Consider the following 20,779-nt stretch of genomic DNA (forward strand, 5'->3'; position numbering starts at 1 on the left):
TTCTAGTTGGAGATTCCACCATGTCACATGACTTTGGAATAATGTGATATTGCAGTCATATGACCCTGATGACACTGCAGTGGTTGGAATTTCGAGGATCAGTAATAAGTTTGAAAGTTCCCCAAACAAGTTGTTACTTTTATATAATCATTGGTATTTTCAGAAATTCCTATTTGATTTCATGGAACTGTACATTTTTCTCCTCCCCTTATTGTTATTCTAAAGAACAGTAATCTATTTACAAAGTTATGTAAAGTACTAAGCATATCAATGGATTGGTAAATATATTTAACAGATGGCAACATTGGATATTGATGATGAAGGCTACTTCCTGTTTCATATAGGAAGGATCAATGCAATTAAGTTATTTCTTATTGCTCAGGAAAGCAGGGTACTCAGCTTAGATTTTTAGCCCATCAATCACTGTCCAACTGCTTTAAAGAAGTTTGGAAGTCATTCAGATAACCTTTTCCCCCTTTATTCTTTCATATTTCCTTCTTTTTTCTTTTATGCATCAATACATCTTCTAAAAGATATATATTAAAAAAAGAGATGCTTCAAAGGGACACTGGAAAGGGAATGCTTAGTAAAGTTCAACTTTAGGAAACATCTACCTATAGCCATACTTTGAATCTTCTTTTTTTTTCTTTTTGTTAAATTTTTTTTATTTACAAATATACAATAAATACATAAAATACATTAATGGCAATTGACAATTGAGATCTAGCACATTACATTGTGTGTTTAAACAATAGGCCAAAATATAAAAATACAACAATCAGTAAACATATAAACTTACAAAGAAAGGAAAGAAAGAAGGTAAGAAAGAATCAAAGGAGAAGAAGAGAAGAAAGGAAGAAAAAGGTGGGCGAGTGTGCGGTGGAGCTGTGTTAAGAATATGAACTAGTTTGAATTCAGCATTACCTTACATCAAAATTGGTAGCATGAATAGGTAAAAGCAAACGTTGAATAGATCACGGTGTAGAGATTTTGAAAATAAAAGGTATATTCCATATTTAAGTATCTAATATCTCTTACGACTATTGGGAAAAAGGGAAAAGTTTTATACCAAATTTGTATCTGTTCAAATATATACAATTCATTTCATTTATTAAGCGAATTGTTCTCTTTTTTTTAATCAACAGTAGAAGGGATCCCAGCAATTATTAAATGAAGACTCGGTTTTGTTTCTAACTGCCATAGTTAACTTGGTCATCTCTGTACAGTATTTAATTTTCTTTATTATTGCATCTTCTGGGGGTATATCTTCATTTTTCCACCACTGTGCAAAAGTTAATCTAGCTGCAGTGGTTATATGGATAATTAAATGTATTTGAATTTTAGGTAAATTTTGTCTTAGAATACCTAAAAAGAAACATTCCGGGGTTTTATCTATTTTCAAATTTAGCATACTCTGAATCTTCTTGAAGCATGACTAGGCTTTGCATATTTCTGATCCTAATCTTTTGTAATTTTGGCATTAAATAATATGGGATCAATATAGAAGGGGATTTGTGTAGTAGTTAAGGTGTTATTGTTTAACTTAGCAAATTCCCAGATTTGATTCTGAAAGTTGTTAGTTGACTATGGACCAACCATCATATTTTAGCTAAGTCTAGTTCACAGGAATGTGTTCTTAGGGAGACCATAGTAAGATACCCCTCTGGAGATTACTTTGAGCTTCCTGAGGAAAAAAATGGAGGGGGGCACAAATGTAAAATGCTAATACATTTTAATTTTTCTTTAAAATAAACCCGTAAGATGGTTTACAATACTTCAATGAGCTACAAAAAGGCTTTTGTCATATACTTAATCTGAGATATAAAAATTAGGGTCATAGTTCTGATGCAAAAAATCCACCCCACCCCCCAAAACAAAAAAAAACCCATGCTGACATAACTGCTACTTAATTTGACAAATGCTGTACAGTAACTTTCCTTTACTGATGTTAATTTTAATACTGTATACAGTAGTACTTTTTAAATGTCCTATAGTGCCCTCTGTTGACAAGCTTTAATATTTATTCAGATGCAAAAATTCTTCAAAGGTAAAAATTGCAAAGAGGTGCTGGTTTAACAGATGGCAGGCATTATAAGAGATTCAGAATATAACCAAAAAGGAGGACTGCCAACTCAGGGCTTTCTGTACTCTTCAGCAAATAGGAAATGAAATCAACCCCAAATAAACTGATATCTCTAAACAGAGATATCCGCCCAAGTTCATTTAATACTTGGGAAATCACAATTGCCTTCTTGCTCATTTGTGTACGTTTCCTCTACTCAGTTAAAACAAAAGGAACTTGTGAGCAAGAGCCAAGGAGTTATTTTCATTTTCATTCAATCATTGCTTATATGCCATTATTTCCAGGTTAATCAATGACTATTCAGTAGCATAATTTGTATATCCAGAACTACACCTAAGAGAAGGAAAGGCTAGAAGTTAAGAAGAAAGGAGGAGAGATAAGTATATGACTTTACATTCCAAGTTGGAGGGAAAAAAATCAGCCCAATATCATAGGCCCTTGAGGTTGTCAAGACAATCTTGTCTTGATATAAATGGATATGAAACACTAACCTTTGTTATTAATGACAGACTTTGGGAAAGAAATAAAAACCCCAACATTCATTTTGTTATTCCTACTCCCACCCCTTGTTTCAGGTTTTGTTGTTTAATGTCCTAGATAAAAAAACATTTGTAGAATGGTAAATCTTTCACTTGACGAAAGGCCATTTTAGTTGTGATTTAAAAACAATAAACTTAGAATAAAAAACATCATTGACAAATTGGAATGGATTCATAATTATGCAATAGAGCATTATCAGAGGAGCAGGGCTGAACTAATTTTGCAAGAGACTAAAATTGAATTTTAATAGTAATGTAGAATTAAGAGCTTGATTAAATTTTGGAACTGAAATAAGACCTATAGTAAAATATGCATGCTTTGGAGTCTACTCTATTTACTTATCATACGATATACAGTATCTTGCTAGATTTTGAAGATTCTTAAAGCAAGAGAAGTGTTCAGCTGATGTCTTTAACAATATCCTTGCCTACATCAAAAAGGCTATTTATTAGTAAAGAGCCTCTTCAGGGCAGCCTTTACCTCCTTATTCCTCAAAGTGTAGATAAGGGGGTTGCAAAGGGGAATGATGATTGTGTAAAGCAGAGAAAGTAACTTGTCAATCTTAATAGAATCTGTTGTTTGGGGATGTAGATATACCAACATTCCCGAGCCATAGAAAAGACTGACCACAATCACATGAGATGAACAAGTGGAAAAAGCCTTCTGGCGCCCCATAGCTGATGGCATGTGTAATATAGTTCTAGTGATATAAACGTAGGAGGTTAAGATGACAACTAGAGAAACCAGAGCAAATATAACATTCTCTATATATACTAGCAATTCATTGGTGGAGATATCAGCACATGCCAGACTGAGGACTGCTGGCATGTCACAGAAGAAATGGTCCATTTCATTGGGGCCACAGAAGGGAAGGGAAAAGATGAGTCCAATTTGTACCAACTGCATTGGGAAGCTGAGAACAAAAGAACCAAATACCAGTCCTATGAGCATTCTTTGATTCATAATGGTCATATAGTGCAGGGGCAGGCAAATAGCAAGATAGCGATCGTAGGCCATGGCAGTTAGTAAGAAACACTCAGCACCACCTAGGAACAGCATGAAGAACATTTGGGAGGCACAAGCTTCCAAAGAAATGGAGTGGTCTCCTGTGGCCAGACTGGCTATCATTTTGGGAAGAGTGACTGAAGTGTAACATACCTCAAGACCTGATAAACTTCTTAGAAAAAGATACATAGGTGTATGGAGGGCAAGATCCCTTGTTGTCACAATCACAACAAGACTATTGCCTAGGACCACAGTCAGATAGACAGCAAGAAAGGCAGCAAAGAACAGTACAGGGTTTTCACGAAATCCCAGTAAGACAAACTCATTCACAGTACTTTTATTCTCCCAGTGTCTTGGCAGTTTAGCATTCATCTAGAAAAAAGGGAAGTGAAAAGAAGAGGGATTTCAGGGAGTGTGACTACTTCTCTAATTACAAAATCAAAACTTTGTAAACTATCCTCCCAAAACTTAGTATTTTTAGTTTTGCCAGACTGAAATTCTCAACATTTATTTAATCACTGTGGTGTTAAGACATTCTTAGAATATATGTCGATCAAATTGTGAAATATACTTCTTGATCCCTTCACTCATCCAATATATTTTCGTAGGGAACCGAGTAGGGGTGGGCTGCTGGGGTTTACAGAGGTTTGGGAGAACCTCAAGCTAAGATTCTGTGCAGTTTGGAGAACCCCCAAATACCATTTCTGGCTGGGGAGAAAAATAACAAAAATGCAGGAGTTAAGTTTCAATAATTTCAAATTACTAATCTTTAGTTTTTAAGTCCACCTCAATTTAACATTGAAAAATGTGTACTGTTATACAATTTTGTTATAGATAATCTAAGATCATAAATCTGATATCAAACAAATTGCTGTGCGTCTTTTGGTTTAAAGATGATTAGACCTTAAATTATCTTGTTAACTTCAGTGGTGTGTTCACATAAATGTGATCAGGGCAATATTTGTTTGTTTGTTTGCTCATTCATTCATTCATTCATTCATTCATTCATTCATTCATTTGAATTTCTAGGCCGCCCTTCTCCAACAGACTTAGGGCGGCTTACAGAATAAAAACAATACAAAATACAGAATTATAAAATCCTGTTTAAATTGAAAAAAAAATATCCATCTTATAATATAGGAAAAATGCAACATTTATTTATTTATTTGTTTGTTTGTTTGTTTGTTTGACTTTTATGCTGCCCTTCTCCAAGGATTATTGTATTGAATTGAATTGTCTTACATTACATTATATTTATTTGTATCATATCTTTATTATTTGTACAAACAATCCAAAGCAGGGTACATATCCAACACATCTTCATCCTCCTATTTCCCCCACACCAACCCTGTTGGGCTGAGAGAGACTGATTGGCCTAAAGTCACCCAGCTGTCTTTCATGGCTAAGGGAGGAATTGAACTCATGGACTCCTGCTTTCTAGACTGGTACATTAATCATGTAATAATAATGATAATGATAATGATAATGATGATAATGATAATAATTTACTATATGTATCATTGCTTTATACAGTTATCAAGTTTATGTAGCAGAATTAATAATTTCTTGCACTTCTAGAGTGCACTACATATAAAGTCCACATATATTTCATTATTTCTTCTCTGGTATCATCACTGTAACTTTTAAAATTAAAATATGCTATAAATCTTGATAGTAAAATATTACCATCTGGAAGTGAACAAAATTTAATTGACTTCCTGTTGCCGAGCTATGAAAGTGTGCTGCCTATCCTGATTTTCAAAGGGGGCGGGTAGAGGAGTTCAAGTATGCCCAAACAAATCTTTAATTATTTAATTTCCATTTCTTGTTGTGGGACTTTCATGAGGTTTTATAATATTTAGAATAATTTTTACTATCTTTCCAATTGCAATTGTTTTGTGTTTTCCTTCTCTCTTTCTTGCTATTAAAAAACTTTGAAGAAAAAAGTTTTCTTCTATGTACAGTGCTAGGAATTGGAATCACTTTTGTTCTCAGAATTTGGAGTCTCTAGTATCTAGACCTATGTAAGTTGAGAGAAATCATATGCCACAGAGGGACATGCCACAAATGTCTTAAAAGAAATCACTATCTTCTATCTATTCATTTAAGGTGATGTCATTCTACTATTGCATACAGTCCAGTTCTTTTTATTGGATATCGAAATATCAATCAAGAACATAGAATGAAATCACTTACCTTAAAGTGCCACTCTTAAGTGCTAAACACAATTGACTGTGATTTTTCTGTATATCTCTGTTTTTTTATTCTTCAAATTATGCTACCTTCAAAAGGAACAAATCAGAGACTGGTTGCTTTGATTGGCAATCATATAGACAAAGGAAATTGAAGTAATGGATGAATAAATTGTATGGGAAAAATAGACTTGGGTTCATTTCTCTTAGAAATTCTTTCTAAAGTGCCACAGAGAAGAAGGAATATTTACCATTTTTATAGCTGGTGTGTCCATTTTCTGTTGGTCCTCATTAGCAAGTTTGTCATATCACTCTTTTACAGTGATCAATAGATATCTAGGGTCTGCATAGAAGTACATCATAGAAAAGCTGGCTATGGAAGTTCCATAGGAATTGATAGCCTTTGGGAACAACAGACGGAAATAAGGGATGAGATGATTTTTTTTTTAAAAAAAGGTTCTCAGCTTTTTACATTTGGGAGCATGTGTGTGGCACATAAAGGTATACCTTGTTCCCATGGTAGCCAACAACAGCCATGTTCATACTACAGGGAGAAAAAGCTTCAAAAAGCTCAAGACATTAAAAGTTTCTATTTATAATATCTATTAAAATACTAACAGAGAGGGTGGGGAGGTAAAACTGTGTGAGAGACAGGGTTGTTCATATAAATAGAATTCTTTATTGGTCAAGTGTGATTGGACACACAAGGAATTTGTCTTTTGTATATATGCTCTCAGTGTGCATAAAATAAAATATACATTTGTCAAAAATCATGAGGTACAACAGTTAATTATTTTTCATAAAAGTTTTTTTATTTTCTTCTCCAAAACAAAAAACATACATAATAGTTCTTATACCTTCAATACAAATCAATATATATACTGTATTATTACTTAAATAATGTAGATTAAATTCCAATTTTAGTTTTTATTATTCAGTCTATTCAATCATGCCGCTCTCCACTCCCCTCTTTCTATCTCAGGTGGCTATTCTATCTCTAATACCTACATTCTTACACCTTCTATCCCCTTTCCTGCTACCATCTCCTCCTCTTACCTCCTTCTCTACCTTCCTTTCTATTCTTTCTCCTTTCTCTTCTTCTCCCCTTTCCAACTGCCATCTCATCCTCCTTTCCCCTTCCTTCTCTACCTCCCCTTCTACTATATCTCCTTTCTCTCCTTCTTTCCTACTTCCTCTTATTCTCACTTAATCCTTCCCTGAGTGGATAATTCTAAAGGGGTTTTTAAAATAATTATTCTCCCCACTAAAAATACTTCAATGCAATTTAATAAACATATATCATCTACTAAATATAATCATTGATAATTCTTAATGTCCTATCCATTACTCTTAGTATATGTCATTAATATCATGCCACCTCCTTTATCTACTTTCGTCACCCAGATTACAAAGATTGTTTCATTTTCCAATTAAAGTTTAACGCTATTGCTTGCTTCCTTTGCTGGTTGCTCTCCACATACAGACGGGAGGTTGAACAACTAACCTTGTGGTGTGGCCGGAACAATCTAGAACTGAACACACTCAAAACCGTAGAAATTATGGTAGACTTTAGCAGAAACCCTTCCATCCTTGCACCTCTCACAATAATAATAATAATAATAATAATAATAATAATAATAATAATAATAATTTATTAGATTTGTATGCCGCCCCTCTCCGAAGACAACACAGTATCAACAGTAGAGACTTTCAAATTTCTAGGTTCTATCATATCTCAAGACCTAAAATGGTCATGTAACATAAAAATATCATCAAAAAAGCACAACAAAGAATGTTCTTTCTGCGCCCACTCAGGAAGCTCAAACTGCCCAAGGAGCTGCTGATACAGTTCTACAGAGGAATCATTGAGTCTGTCATCTGCACCTTTGGTTTTGCAACCCAACAAGACTGACACAGACTTCAGAGGATAATCAGAACGGGGGAAAAAAAATTGCTGCCAATCTGCCTTCCATTGAGGATTTGTATATTGTACAAGTCAAAAAGAGGGCGCTGAACATATTTATGGACCCCTCACTCCTACCCTCAAAACGTTGCTACAGAGTACTGCACACCAAGACAACTAGACACAAGAACATTTTTTTCCTGAATTCCATCACTCTACTAAACAAATAATTCTCTCAACACTGTCAAACTTTTTACTAAGTCTGCACTTCTATTTCTACTAGTTTTTTCTCATCACTCCTATCATCCTTTTCCTCCCACTAAGGACTGTATGACTGTAACCTGTTGCTTGTATCCTAAGATTTTTATTAATATTGATTGTTTCTTCATTGCTTATTTGACCTCTATGACAATCATTAAGTGTTGTACCACATGTTTCTTGACAAATCTGTATTTTCTTTTATGTACACTGAGAGCATATGCACCAAGACAAATTCCTTATGTGTCCAATCATACTTAGCCAATAAAGTATTCTATTCTATTCCATTCCATTCCATTCTAATAAATCTAAGCTATTGTGCTTCAATCATAATTATATTAGATTTAAACTCTTCAATGAAAACTAATTCATTATAATAACAATATTAATTATCATAAACATTAATCATTCAACATCCCAAATTTCCTAAGTATAATCATTATAATATTTAGCCTGTTCGCAAAATTCTTTCCCCTTTTGTCTTTATTTTTCTCTGATTCTTCATCCTCCCGTCCTTCTTTTGATTCAAAAAGTTCAATGTAATCATTAATCTGGCCATTCTCATCGTTCCCTTCACTTTTATCTCCATCATTGTCTGTGTCTTCTTCTACCTGTTTCTCTCTTTCTGATTTTTTCTCCACATTGCTACTTTTTTTTTTTACTTCTTACAATCAAGTTATCAAAGTCCTCATTGCGCTCCAAAGCTTCCTCAATTGCTGTTTAAGATCTGTCTTTACACTCCATGAAGCATCTCTTTAAATCTTCAAGATAGTTCTTTAAAAAAGTATTTAGTTCCTCTTCTTCAGAAACATCCATATTCCAAAAAAATACTGTTCACCTGTCTTCACTATCAATCCAGCTGCCAGCAATTATCTGTCACAGAGCCTAAAATAGTCCTGATATTCCCAATCCAAGATCAGCAGCAGTCTAAACATCCACCAAAATTTTCCAGAATAATAATTCCTCCAGCCAAAAGATGGCACTCCTCACTGGCTCCCGAAGGCCATTCTTCCTGTTAGTTAATGTATTATTATTTATTGTATTTATATGCCGTTCTACTTTAATATACTAAAGTCTTTTAAATTAATTCATATTTCTTAGTTTCATAATTTAAAATTGATTTAGTGTAACAATATTTCCAAGAGTTCTCAAAGAGTGGGCTTTAATTGCTGCTTTCTTTAGCAATATTTTTCTTTCATAGTCTTCTGTGCTAAATAGCTGCTTCCACTTTTTTTGGCAGTCCTTTTGTTCCCATTTTAATCTTTTTTAAAAAGTCCTAAACTTTTCCATTGGCAGAGTAATTCACCAACTCAACCTACGCTCTCCAACTCGTCTCTCCAGCACTTTGCTTAAGTTTTATTCTAGGTGACTTCCAATTCAAAATTCTAATTGATAAGTCTGTTTGTGACCACCACAGCTTGACGACTTCTTAGAAATAAAACTCAGACAGGATACATGAATTCAATGCATAGTTTAAGTAGCATATGAAGCAGAATTCTATCTCATTAAGAAACCAGCTCCGACTCCGAGTCTGGGAAGTGCGCCAAACTATATTATTTTCACATTCTTTAGATAACCCCTTTGAGATAACTCAAAACATAGAAATATCTTGTACAGTGATACCTTGTCTTACAAACTTAATTGGTTCTGGGATGAGGTTCTTAAGGTGAAAAGTTAGTAAGACGAAACAATGTTTCCTATAGGAATCAACGGAAAAGCGATTAATGCGTGCAAGCCCAAAATTCACCCCTTTTGCCAGCCCATTTTTGCGCCCATTTTTGGGCTGCTGGGATTTCCCTGAGCTTCCCCTCCATAGGAAACCCCACCTCTGGACTTCTGTGTTTTTGCAATGCTGCAGGGGAATCCCAGCATCACAAAAACAAGCCCTTTGCTGGCAATGGAAGTCTGGAGGTGGGGTTTCCCATGGAGGGGAGCCTCAGGGGAATCCCAGCAGCGCAAAAACAGGTGCTTTGCTGGCAATGGGAGTCTAGAGGCGGAGCATCCCAGTGGCGGCGGCGGGTTTGTAAGGTGAAAATAGTTTGTAAGAAGAGGCAAAAAAAATCTTAAACCCCGGGTTTGTATCTCGAAAAGTTTGTATGATGAAGCATTTGTAAGATGAGGTATCACTGTATTTCTTCTCTACTATATCCTCTATAACCTTCATTGTGTATTGTTGTATATTGGACAAAGAAATAAATTAATAAAATAAAATAAATGCTTTTGCGCACAGAAATCCAGCACAAAATATCTGTTGAGGCAGAGATCATGATTTTTAGAAATGCTTTTCAAGCACACCATAGTTTCTTGGCTTTTCCATGGAACATATATTGAAGATCCATGCCCCCATTTCCCACAACCCTTCCTTTATATTGCCTGGAAGTGACATCATACCTTGAAGAGCTAAGGCTATGAATTAATACCTTTTACTCTGGATCTCATCTCACATTCTAGCCATTCTTCTATAGCATGGGTTAATCCAACTATTTCCCTCTAATATGTCTTCCCCACTGTCTGACAGAGACCAATCTCCCATTGTCACGTCAGCCCCCTCAGGCTCTCCCCAGTCACTTTCTGCCTCACTCTTGCTCTCAACTTCCTCTGGCAGCCCCCCCCCCTCCGGCCAAGGGTACCCTGAGGGACCTGGTTCATCCTCTTCAGAATCAGGCATGACCTGAGGTGGAAAAGTATCACTCAGCACTTTTCACCATGCAAGAGATGAAAGGCAGACTGAATGATTGAACAGGCAGACATCTTTTGGATTTCTGGTCATGTGTTTCCAGGAAGCAACTGGATTAGAGACAGTGGATGAAAAGAGGTACAGTGGTACCTCATGATACGAACTTAATTGGTTCCAGGAGGAGGTTCGTAAGGTGAAAAGTTCGTAAGACGAAACAATGTTTCCCATAGGAATCAATGTAAAAGCAAATAATGCGTGCAAATCCTTCAGGAAAATCCCAAACTTTAGAAGGGAGGCGAACAGAGGGCAGGGGGGAGCAGCTAAAGGGGGCGGGTGGAAGAAGCAAGGCTAGGCTAAAGGGTGAGTGGCAAGGAAGAAAGGCAAGGGGGGCGCCCCTCCCTTTTCTTTCTTCAAAAGACACTCTTTCAGTGCCTCTGCAAGCACGCTGTTCTCTGCAAAGTCTTTCCCCCTCCAAGCCGCCCCTCCCTTTTCTTTCTTCAAAAGACACCCTTTGCTGTTCTCTGCAAAGTCTTTCCCCCTCCAAGCTGCCCCTCCCTTTTCTTTCTTCAAAAGTCACCCTTTGCTGTTCTCTGCAAAGTCTTTCCCCCTCTAGGTCTCCCCTCCCTTTTCTTTCTTCAAAAGACACCCTTTCAGTGCCTCTGCAAGCACGCTGTTCTCTACAAAGTCTTTCCCCCTCCAAGCCGCCCCTCCCTTTTCTTTCTTCAAAAAAGGGGGGGGAAAGAAACCCCTTCATCCCAGCAGCAGCGGCTTGGATTCGTAAGGTGAAAATAGTTCGGAAGAAGAGGCAAAAAAATCTTAAACACCGGGTTCGTATTTTGAAAAGTTCATTAGAAGAGGCGTTCGTAAGATGAGGTACCACTGTATTAACATCTGTAATGTCAGGCCTGGAACAGGTCCTTCCCTATATGCATAGACAAACATAGCTCAGCCAAGTCAACTCATTCTCAAGAACCTGCTATATACTGAACCATGAAGGATTAAATTAAAAATACAAAATAATAAAAATACAGATCATTTTTTCAGTTAATGTACTTATATTTGATATAGTTAGTTAGTAAAAATAAGTGCTCTTTTAAAAACAACTGAATTTTGTTTAAAAACTCCTCTGAACTTAAACCATCTATTTGTTACAGCTACTAGAACTATGCAAAAAAAGATATAAGCACTGAATTGTAGGAAAGGGTTTCCTTTATCATTTAGTAATGTTCTACAGTATATTTTTTATAATACATTGTCTTACTATTCATCTATACTAACAAGAGAAGGGGAAACTACACCACTTGGTTTAGGACACACATTAGTTAGTTTTAATTCATATAAGATCATTGGGAACTTGCAGAAGTTCCCAATAGAAAAAAGGAAAACATACTAAAGCTATATTTCAAGATTCTAAAAACTGTATTCAAGTGCTTGGAAGCATCTGATTGAAACATCTTTTGTGGCAGTGCCTGGGAAAAACTGAGCATTTTGCCAGTAGTAGAGAATAAGTAGAGAATAAGAATAAAAGTGAATTGTAATTAGAATCTAGTAAATTGAGAAGAAGGCCTGTCTGGAATTTCCTTCATGGTGCAGAACTTGATACACACAATCTGGTTTTAGTAAAAACAATAAGAATAAACCCAGAAGAAAAGAAATTAGATTTCTTGTAGGTGAAATGAAGCCTTTTAAGCATAACCATACTTATTTTAGTTTTACAAACATAATGTAAAGGGCTTTTTTTAAAAAAAAGCATATATTTAAGAAAATGCTTTCAGGATAGGTTTTTAAAAAAATAAAAGTAAACTTTATTTAAACACACAAAATACGAACAGTTAAACTCACAGAGAAAAAGAAAAAAATCATTAAAATAAAAGTTGGACATTTTGTGATGTGCCTGTATAGTACAAATCTAATGGTGCTTATTTACTATTACATAAATTGTATTTATGTATATGCATCGTGTTTTGCAAAGATCTTATTCTGCTGTGTCTTTTGGTTTTCTTTTTGTGACAGATTCTCTGACATTTACTTCTCAAGGAAGGTTTTTGAGGTCTCACAGTAATAATTACAATAACTGTGATGTATTGTATATAGCAGTGATGATGAACCTATGACACATGTACCATAGGTGGCATATGAAGCCATATCTGCCAGCTGTGAGCCATTCTCTAACAGTTCCAGTGCACATGTGCACATTGAGTAGCTGATTTTTGGCTTGTGCAGAGGCTCTGGGAGAGCATTTTCAGCCTCCAGAGAGCCTCTGGGTGGGGCGGGGGGAACTGTTTTTGCCCTCCCCAGACTCCAAGAAAATTTCTGGAGCCTGGGGAGGGTGAGAAATGGGCCTACTGGGCCCACCCAAAGTTGGGAAATGGGGGAGCAAGGGATTGTGCATGAATGTATGGAGGTGGGGCAGCACAGGAGGAGCACATGCACATGCATAGTGGGTAGGAGGCATTGAATTATGGTGTGGGCACTCAGACATGTTCAATAGTGTGCGTGCATGTACTTTTGATGCGTAAGGAAAAAAGGCTCACCACCACTGGTACATAATGTACAGTATACAGTAATACCTCATCTTACGAACCTAATTGGTTCCGGAAGTAGGTTCTTAAGGAGAAACGTTCTTAAGACGAAACATTGTTTCCCATAGGAAACAATGTAAAAGCGATTAATCAGTGCAAAAAAAATATATCCCAAAATGGCGCTCCGCTGGGCACCGCCGCCCGGCTATCACCTTTTAAAACAGCCGGGGGGCTTCTCGGCGTTCTCCTGAATGCCGAATCCGGAAGTTCGGGTTCGGGTTCCGGAGGCCGCCGAGAAGCGCTGCCGCCTGGCTGTCACCTTCTGAAACAGCCGGGGGGCTTCTCAGCGTTCTCCCGAATGCCGAACCCGGAAGTTTGGATTCGGGTTCGGGTTCCGGAGGCCGCCAAGAAGCGCCCGGCTGTTTCAGAAGGCTGTTTTGCGATCGACGGCGGCGTTTTCAGCCGATCTGGAGGCTAGAAAGGAGGTGGGGAATCCCTATAGGGAATTCCATAGGCGGAGCTTTGACGTCATGAAGACGGGTCAGGGGTACCTTTTTAGTCATCAGGACAATTCCCCTCTTACCCACTATCAATTTTGGGCAATTATGACCAGGGCGCTAGTCGCGATTGGCCTTGACCCTGCCTGGTATGGAACACACTCATTCCGTATTGGGGCTGCCACTAGTGCAGCAGTGTCTGGGTTCCCGGGTCACAGGATCCGGGAGATTGGTCGCTGGAGGTCAGCGACCTATTTAGCTTACGTGCGGCCTGCTGGGGTGGTAGAGCAGGATTTTACGCTCGGTAACCTTTCTCTGCCCTCTTCCAGATAGCCCCCACGGGGTGAGACTGACGGCTTTGCTGTGTGGCCACACTATGGTCTTTTGGGCTGGGCGCTTTGCAGCAAGATCTGCCGTGGGGACCCAACTGTCTTTGGGCCTTTGGGTCAACGTCGCCTGGCTGGGAAGAAGAGGCTTGCAGTGGGAGGGGCTCCTCCTCCTGCTCCTGGGAGGGTGCCACAACGTAGTTGCACCCAGGTGGTTGGTCTTGCATAATGAAGGGGTACTCCATGAAATGCGAAAGTGCTTGAAAGATAAAACACCCTCATTGTTCAGGCTGCATTCCCACTGCTAGGTATGCAATCTGTTAGCTGGGATATTTTTTGACATGGATTTAATGTATTTCCAGAAAAGTGCGGCCATGTGCTTAAACATATCTAGCTCAGAATAATAGTAGATCAATGTGTAGAAAAATTGCCCAGAGAGAGGTCAGCAACATGTAGGATGTCTGTACCTACTCATATGAGTACATTATGAACATATGTATGGTGACCTATTACTCAGACAACTTAAACGGTAGCTAAATCTCTCTCCTACGCTCTTATCCTCAAGTCACTCAATATGGTCCACTATATTTTTAAACGTAGTTTTTTTTCTGCTAGCAGATATCACTGGACTGAAGGGGAAATGTAGGGAAAGAATTCACTAATTGATGCCCTTGAGTTCTCCCATATTAAAACTGTAAGGGTGATGTCATCATTGAGGCAAAACAGAGGCTGATCACTGGGGCAGTGCAGTTTAAAATATACGTCCAAGTCAGAACCTAGAAGAATAAATGTTAATATAACTGAGAAACATCCATAAGAAAATGTGTTGTTCAGTATCCATTATAGTACAGTGTGTGTGTTTACTGTGTATTTGTATGTAGAAGCTGTCTAACATCAGGGAAAATATTTTGAGGTCTTTGACATCTAAAAAAATCCATAGTATCATGAGAGGAAAGTTTCTCTGCTATATGAGTATTGTCAAGGAACATTACCAATTAAAAAATACATTCTCATATAATTCAGTTGCATTAAAATCTGATGTTTGCCTCATGCCTAGATTGCCTAGACACTGGCCTGCATTGTGTTGACAGGTGCGTGTGTGTGTGCGTGTGTACATAATTCTGTGGAAAACAACACTTCTGTGTCTCTTCTGACAGCAGCTGCCACATTTATTTATTGATTTCATTAAACTACAAAGCAAGAGAGGAAGCAGCTGTGGCCAAGGGATTTGAGAATTGGTCTCTGGGCTATTAATCAACTTCTTGACAAAGTTCAATCCAAACTTAGTTTGTAAATCTGACTCAAGACATAATTGAGTAGCTGCTGTATCAGCCTCTCAATTATAGTTAATTACAGGATCTTGGCTAGAGTTTGCTATTGGGAGAAGCCACTTTGGGAGTTGGCATTAAATAGCGAAAGTAACGTTCAGATAAACAAGGTCACAACAAAGGCTATTCACTAAGTTAGTTCTGAATTGCTGTTTCAATACAAGATAATAAAAATATATAATGAAAAATATATAATTGTTTAATTTAGCATTTTTTCTTTTGATTCTATTAAGACTCAGATATGAAGAGGGCACTGGATATTTTGGGCTCTTTAAATGCAAATCATGTCCTAAAGCAACAGGCATTATTTGATATTAATAAACAAGATTCATAAAATTCAATTATATGTCTATGTAACAGTTTTCTCTTTCCATAATAATGTAATGATTTCCCTTCCACATTCTCTCTGTGTTCATGCAAAGATGATTCTGTTATGGAAAATACATATTATACAGCCAAGAATAAAAAGCCATTTCATCTGTTTTCTCTGCCAACTCTCTACATGCTTATAGCCAATTATTTTCATTACTTTTAAAAGTCATAGTAAATATGATTTTAAAAAGTTGTCAGCTAACACATGATAGTAGCTTTTCTCTGCCATGTTGGCCAATTCAAAAGGCAGTTTGGGTTCTTTATGTAATGCAAAGGATAGTACTAATGGCCTCTGAACATCTGATTATGTTTGGAAGATCCTTTCTCTCTCCTAATTTTGGAGCAAGAAATACACAAGTAATCATTTGTTGTGATAGAAATGTGTCAAAATTGAGGCCTAGAATGTATAATAAACCGATTTCTGTAACAAAGGCATGCTTTCTATTCCATATAAAATAAAAGTGCATTGCATCGGATGTGGAATAAGAACAGGGACAACAAAAGCTGGGTTTTAAATGGGTCACTTTATTAAAGTTAAATGAACTTTAACTGATTATCAACCAAATAACCTGCAGAGGCCACTAAACAATTTGAGGTGGAAATAAATATAATATAAATATAATATTAAATATTTAAATTTAAATTTAAATTAAATATAAAAAAGGGGCGAGTACAAGTACACTAGAGTGCCTTCCGTCCCCTGTCCTATTGCTCTCCTATATCTCCTATACCTTTCTTCTATTCCTATATCTCTTCTTCTATTCTTTCTTTGATATGTTCTATTACTATATCTTCTTTTCTATTCTTTCTTAGATATATTTTACTATGAGTATCTCCTCTATAACCTTCATCATGTATTTTACTATGTGTGTGTGTGTGTGTGTGTGTGTGTGTGTGTGTGTGTGTGTATATATATATATATATATATATATATATATATATATATATATATACCCACTAAAACCCTCATTGTGTATTGGGCTAAATAAATAAATAAATAAATAAATAAATAAATAAATAAATAATAACCTTCCTCGGCAGCTATGAGCGTAGCTCCTTGCTGAACAAGGTGAAGGTACCTACCTTCACCTGGTTCCTGGCCACGCCCTTAAAGCATGTGGGAGGAGCTCACCATCCAATCCCTTTCAGGTTATTGGATTAGGTGAATCCCAAGGGCACCCCCCACTCCAATCACCGATGCTGTGCGAGCCTATAGTTCCTGGTGAGAGGCAGCCCATCATCTTCCAAGAGATGCCCTAAAGGAGAACACCAGTTGCTATCGCTGCCCATTTCCACCCCAAACCTGCCACGGAGGGGGGGTCAGATCTCAATCTTGGTCCCCTGACTCCTCCCTCAACCTGCACCACCTCACACAGGCATCTCTGCAGGTCCCAAAGAGAAAATTGCATTCCAGTCTGCTAAAAGGTGAATGCCGTTGGCTCAGGAGAGCCAGGGCCTATCAACCTGATCTGGGTGCTGCACAGCCACCCTGGACAAGGTTGTCTCCTAGAAACAAATGCCATTGGCTATGTAGAGTCACAGGCAGGTAATCCTGTTCATAGCATGCACGATGCCGCTGTCCCCAAACCCCCTTAAATTCTGCACAATCTGAAGTTTCCGAACACTCTTCAAAGGTAGTCCCATGTAGAGAGTGTTACAGTAGTCAAACCTCAAGGTGATGAGTGACTGTGAACAGTGACTCCCAGTCCAGGTAGGGCCGCAACTGGTGCTCCAGGTGAACCTGGACAAACGCCCCCCTTTGCCACAGCTGAAAGATGGTTCTCTAATGTAAGCTGTGTATCAAGGAGGATCCCCAAGTTGCAGACCCTCTCTGAAGGGGTCAGTAATTCCCCCCCAGGATAATGGACAGACAGATGGAATTGTCCTTGGGAGGCAAAACCCACAGCCACTCTGTCTTATCAAGGTTGAGTTTGAGTCTGTTGACACCCATCCAGACCCCAACAGCCTCTAGGCACCAGCACATCACTTCCACTGCTTCGTTGACTGGACATGGGATGGAACTGTACAACTGGGTATCATCACCGTACTGATGATACCTCATCCCATGCCGCTGAATGATCTCGCCCAGTGGTTTCATGTAAATATTAAATAGCAGGGGGGAGAGGACCAACCCCTGAGGCACCCTACAAGGGAGAAGCTTAGAGGTTGACCTCTGACTCCCTACTAACACCGACTGCGACCAACCAGAGAGGTAAGAGCAGAACCACTGAAGGACAGTGCCTCCCACTCCAAACCCCTCCAGCCGGCGCAGAAGGATACCATGGTCGATGGTATAGAAAGCTGCTGAGAGGTCAAGAAGCACCAGGACAGAGGATAAACTCCTGTCCTGGGCCCACCAGAGATCATCCATCAACGCGACCAAAGCAGTTTCTGTGCTGTAGCCGGGCCTGAATCCTGACTGCTGAGGGCCTAGATAATCGGCTTCTTCCAAGGACCACTGGAGCTGGAGAGCCACCACCTTCTCAACAACCTTCCCCGTAAAGGGAAGGTTGGAGACTGGACAATAGTTGTTGAGAAGGCTGGGTCCAGGGAAGGCTTTTTGAGGAGGGGGCACACAAGTGCCTCCTTGTAGGGAGCTGGAAAGGACCCCCTCCCCAAAGAAGCATTGACAATCTCCTGGACCCAGCTCCTTGTCACTTCCCTGCTGGCTGAAACCAGCCAGGAGGGACACGGATCCAGTAAACAGGTGGCGGAACTCACAGCTCCAATGGCCTTGTCCACTTCATCAGATTATTGGTCAATATGGAAAAATCAGAGATTATGTGTTTAAATACAGGTCCAAGAGAGCATATAGAAATTAGGAAGGAATCAGAGTTGAAGTTAGGACTAAAGAAAATTAAATACTTGGGAATTTGTTTATTGAGTAATCCAGGGAAAATTGAAGAGGTTAATTATAGACAAATATGGAGGAAAATGTTAAAACAGATGAGGAGTTGGAAAGAGAAAAAGTTGAGGAGAATGGCCAAAATAAGAGCATTAAAAATGATGATAGTTTCCAAGATGATGTACCTGTTTCAGGCAGATAGAACAAAGAAGAAGGGGGATTTAAGAAAGACTTAAGAACAATTAAATTTAAAAACTTTGTTTTTATACATTTGGAATCACCCATATTGAACATATTATCCAAGTATCTACTGACCTAATTTATATATATATATGACGGTCTTGGTATATTCGGGTTTCTTCCCGTGTAGGATTTGGAAATTTCTGGCGAGACCTGAGCTGCCTTCCTTCTATAAATACTGGTGGCTGGGTGTGGTTTGATGGCTCAGCAATTGCCTGCTGTGTAGAAACTTCCTGGTGAGTCAGTGGGGTATCATCTGGGATTGTTGCTGTAGCTGAGGTATGCAGATTAGTTAATGGTTGTAGATTAGGCGTGATATCCTGAGTGGTTGGAACTTGCAGGCTACTTGATTGTTTTACAATGTGTGTTCTGAGTCTGGTTTCTATGGCTGGGATACCTTTGAGTGCTGGTTTCCATATGTCTGGTAAGCGGGAGGTATCATCCCACTTGTTCATATTTTGGGGATGTTTTTCTATCTCGATGGCTTCCATGATTATTCTTTTGCTGTAGTGTTCTGTTTTAGAAATTAATTTGGTACTGTCAAAATCAATTTCAGGTCCTACAGGATTCGGCTGTGGGATTAAAAGTGGCAAAAATGGGTAAGGCTGTCATTCTCCACAGATAGTGAACTAGGTTGTTTGTTAAGGCAGTATTGGATGACCTTTCATCTCTGACAGTGGCAAGCCACTCTAACAGTGGCTTATAATGACAGCTCAGCTCAGTAACCGGTTCGTGTCAGCTCTCATGTCTGCACCTTGGGATGACTATCCCTTCCTCATCACCAGCTATTGTGTCCCAGGAAGGGACTTTCAGACTGAGGCGAGACATTATGGTAAATACTAACATGTTTTATTACTTAAGAGTAAAGCACTAACATATTTGCTAGTTTGACAGCTAGTGTGGCTGCTCAGCTAATAGAAGCAGTGGCTGTCAGCATTTTGACAGTTTTTTATATATTGGAGTTGGCTTCATTTCAGCCAATCAGTGATCAGTGGTATTTGCATTGGGTGCAGACTGATGAGTAGCCTGGATGCGATACCCTCCTTAAAATAACCTCTGCCTTTGTTTCTTCATTTTGTCATCCAGATTTCCATAAGATCTTGACTGACAGGAAAATTCCTTTGAGAAGTACAATTAATTACAGTGCTTTCCCTTACCACTGATATTATTGTAGTACTAGTCATACCAATATCTGGAGACAATCCCATTTCTTCATCCTCAGAAACCCCAAATAGGCACATTGAATATAATAAAGCACAAAGCCCAATTTTATTAATGTTCTTGCAATGAAATTATATGGATGCAAATAGATATATCAAGATAAACCTGATGATGTTATCTATCCAGTTGATCCTGACTCTTGGCAATTTGATGGTGATTCTATGGGTCAGGTCTCTCCACAACTTCTGCACTTTTTTGCTGAGTTTTTCTACGTTCTCTTGGTATCAGCTTTGATAGTGTCCAGCCAACATGCTCTTTGATGGTTCCTTTTATTGCTAACTCTTCCAAATAGTCTGGCCATTATCTCTCAGCCTAGCTTACTTCATATGATTCTTGTGGGATAAAATGAGGGATTTACAGAAAAGGTGATAGAATGCTGCACAATCAGGTCACAAATGTATTAACAAAAGAGATCAGAGCAGCAAAAAGAAGCTACCATGAAAAGCTAAGGAATCAGTTCTCAACAAATGAACCAGCAAACATATGAAAACTCTTAAAAACATCACCGGTTATGGCAAACCTCCTTCCCAAGGTGAAGGAAATCAGCAACTACCACAAGTTTGAAAGGAAACTACAGCCATGTATCTCCACAATCTCCATCCCACACACACTAATAACAGCCAAACCTCCTGCAACTGACCCCATCCCATTGGGTTAATAACTGCTTGTGGTCACAGAAGAGGAAGTGCAAGATCTATTTCACAGACAGAAGCCAGGAAAAACATCAGGCCCAGACAAGATAATTCCTTCTTGCCTAAAAGTCTGTGCTG

The 20,779-nt window shown here is 38.4% G+C and overlaps 1 protein-coding gene across 1 annotated transcript; it reads right to left on the reverse strand.

Moving 5' to 3' along the window:
* Positions 1-3,064: 3,064 nt before the first annotated feature.
* On the reverse strand, positions 3,065-20,004 carry LOC139154075 (olfactory receptor 10A7-like). Its single transcript, XM_070728506.1, has 3 exons — positions 19,975-20,004; positions 18,968-19,360; positions 3,065-4,000 (listed from the first exon to the last, which is right to left on the reverse strand). Exons 1-3 carry the CDS (start codon positions 20,002-20,004, stop codon positions 3,065-3,067), a joined length of 1,359 nt encoding a protein of 452 aa, XP_070584607.1.
* Between the last annotated feature and the right edge of the window lie 775 nt (positions 20,005-20,779).

The sequence above is a fragment of the Erythrolamprus reginae genome, chromosome Z, assembly GCF_031021105.1.
Source record: "Erythrolamprus reginae isolate rEryReg1 chromosome Z, rEryReg1.hap1, whole genome shotgun sequence".
NCBI classification, from domain to species: Eukaryota; Metazoa; Chordata; class Lepidosauria; order Squamata; family Dipsadidae; genus Erythrolamprus; species Erythrolamprus reginae.

Coding starts and splice junctions, on each gene's coding strand:
- LOC139154075 (XM_070728506.1), bottom strand. CDS start 20,004: ATGAAGAAATGGGATTGTCTCCAGATATTG. Junction 19,361..19,974: donor GGGATTGTCTCCAGATATTG/GTATGACTAGTA, acceptor TTAATCCCACAG/CCGAATCCTGTAGGACCTGA. Junction 4,001..18,967: donor CAAACCACACCCAGCCACCA/GTATTTATAGAA, acceptor CCTTTTTTCTAG/ATGAATGCTAAACTGCCAAG.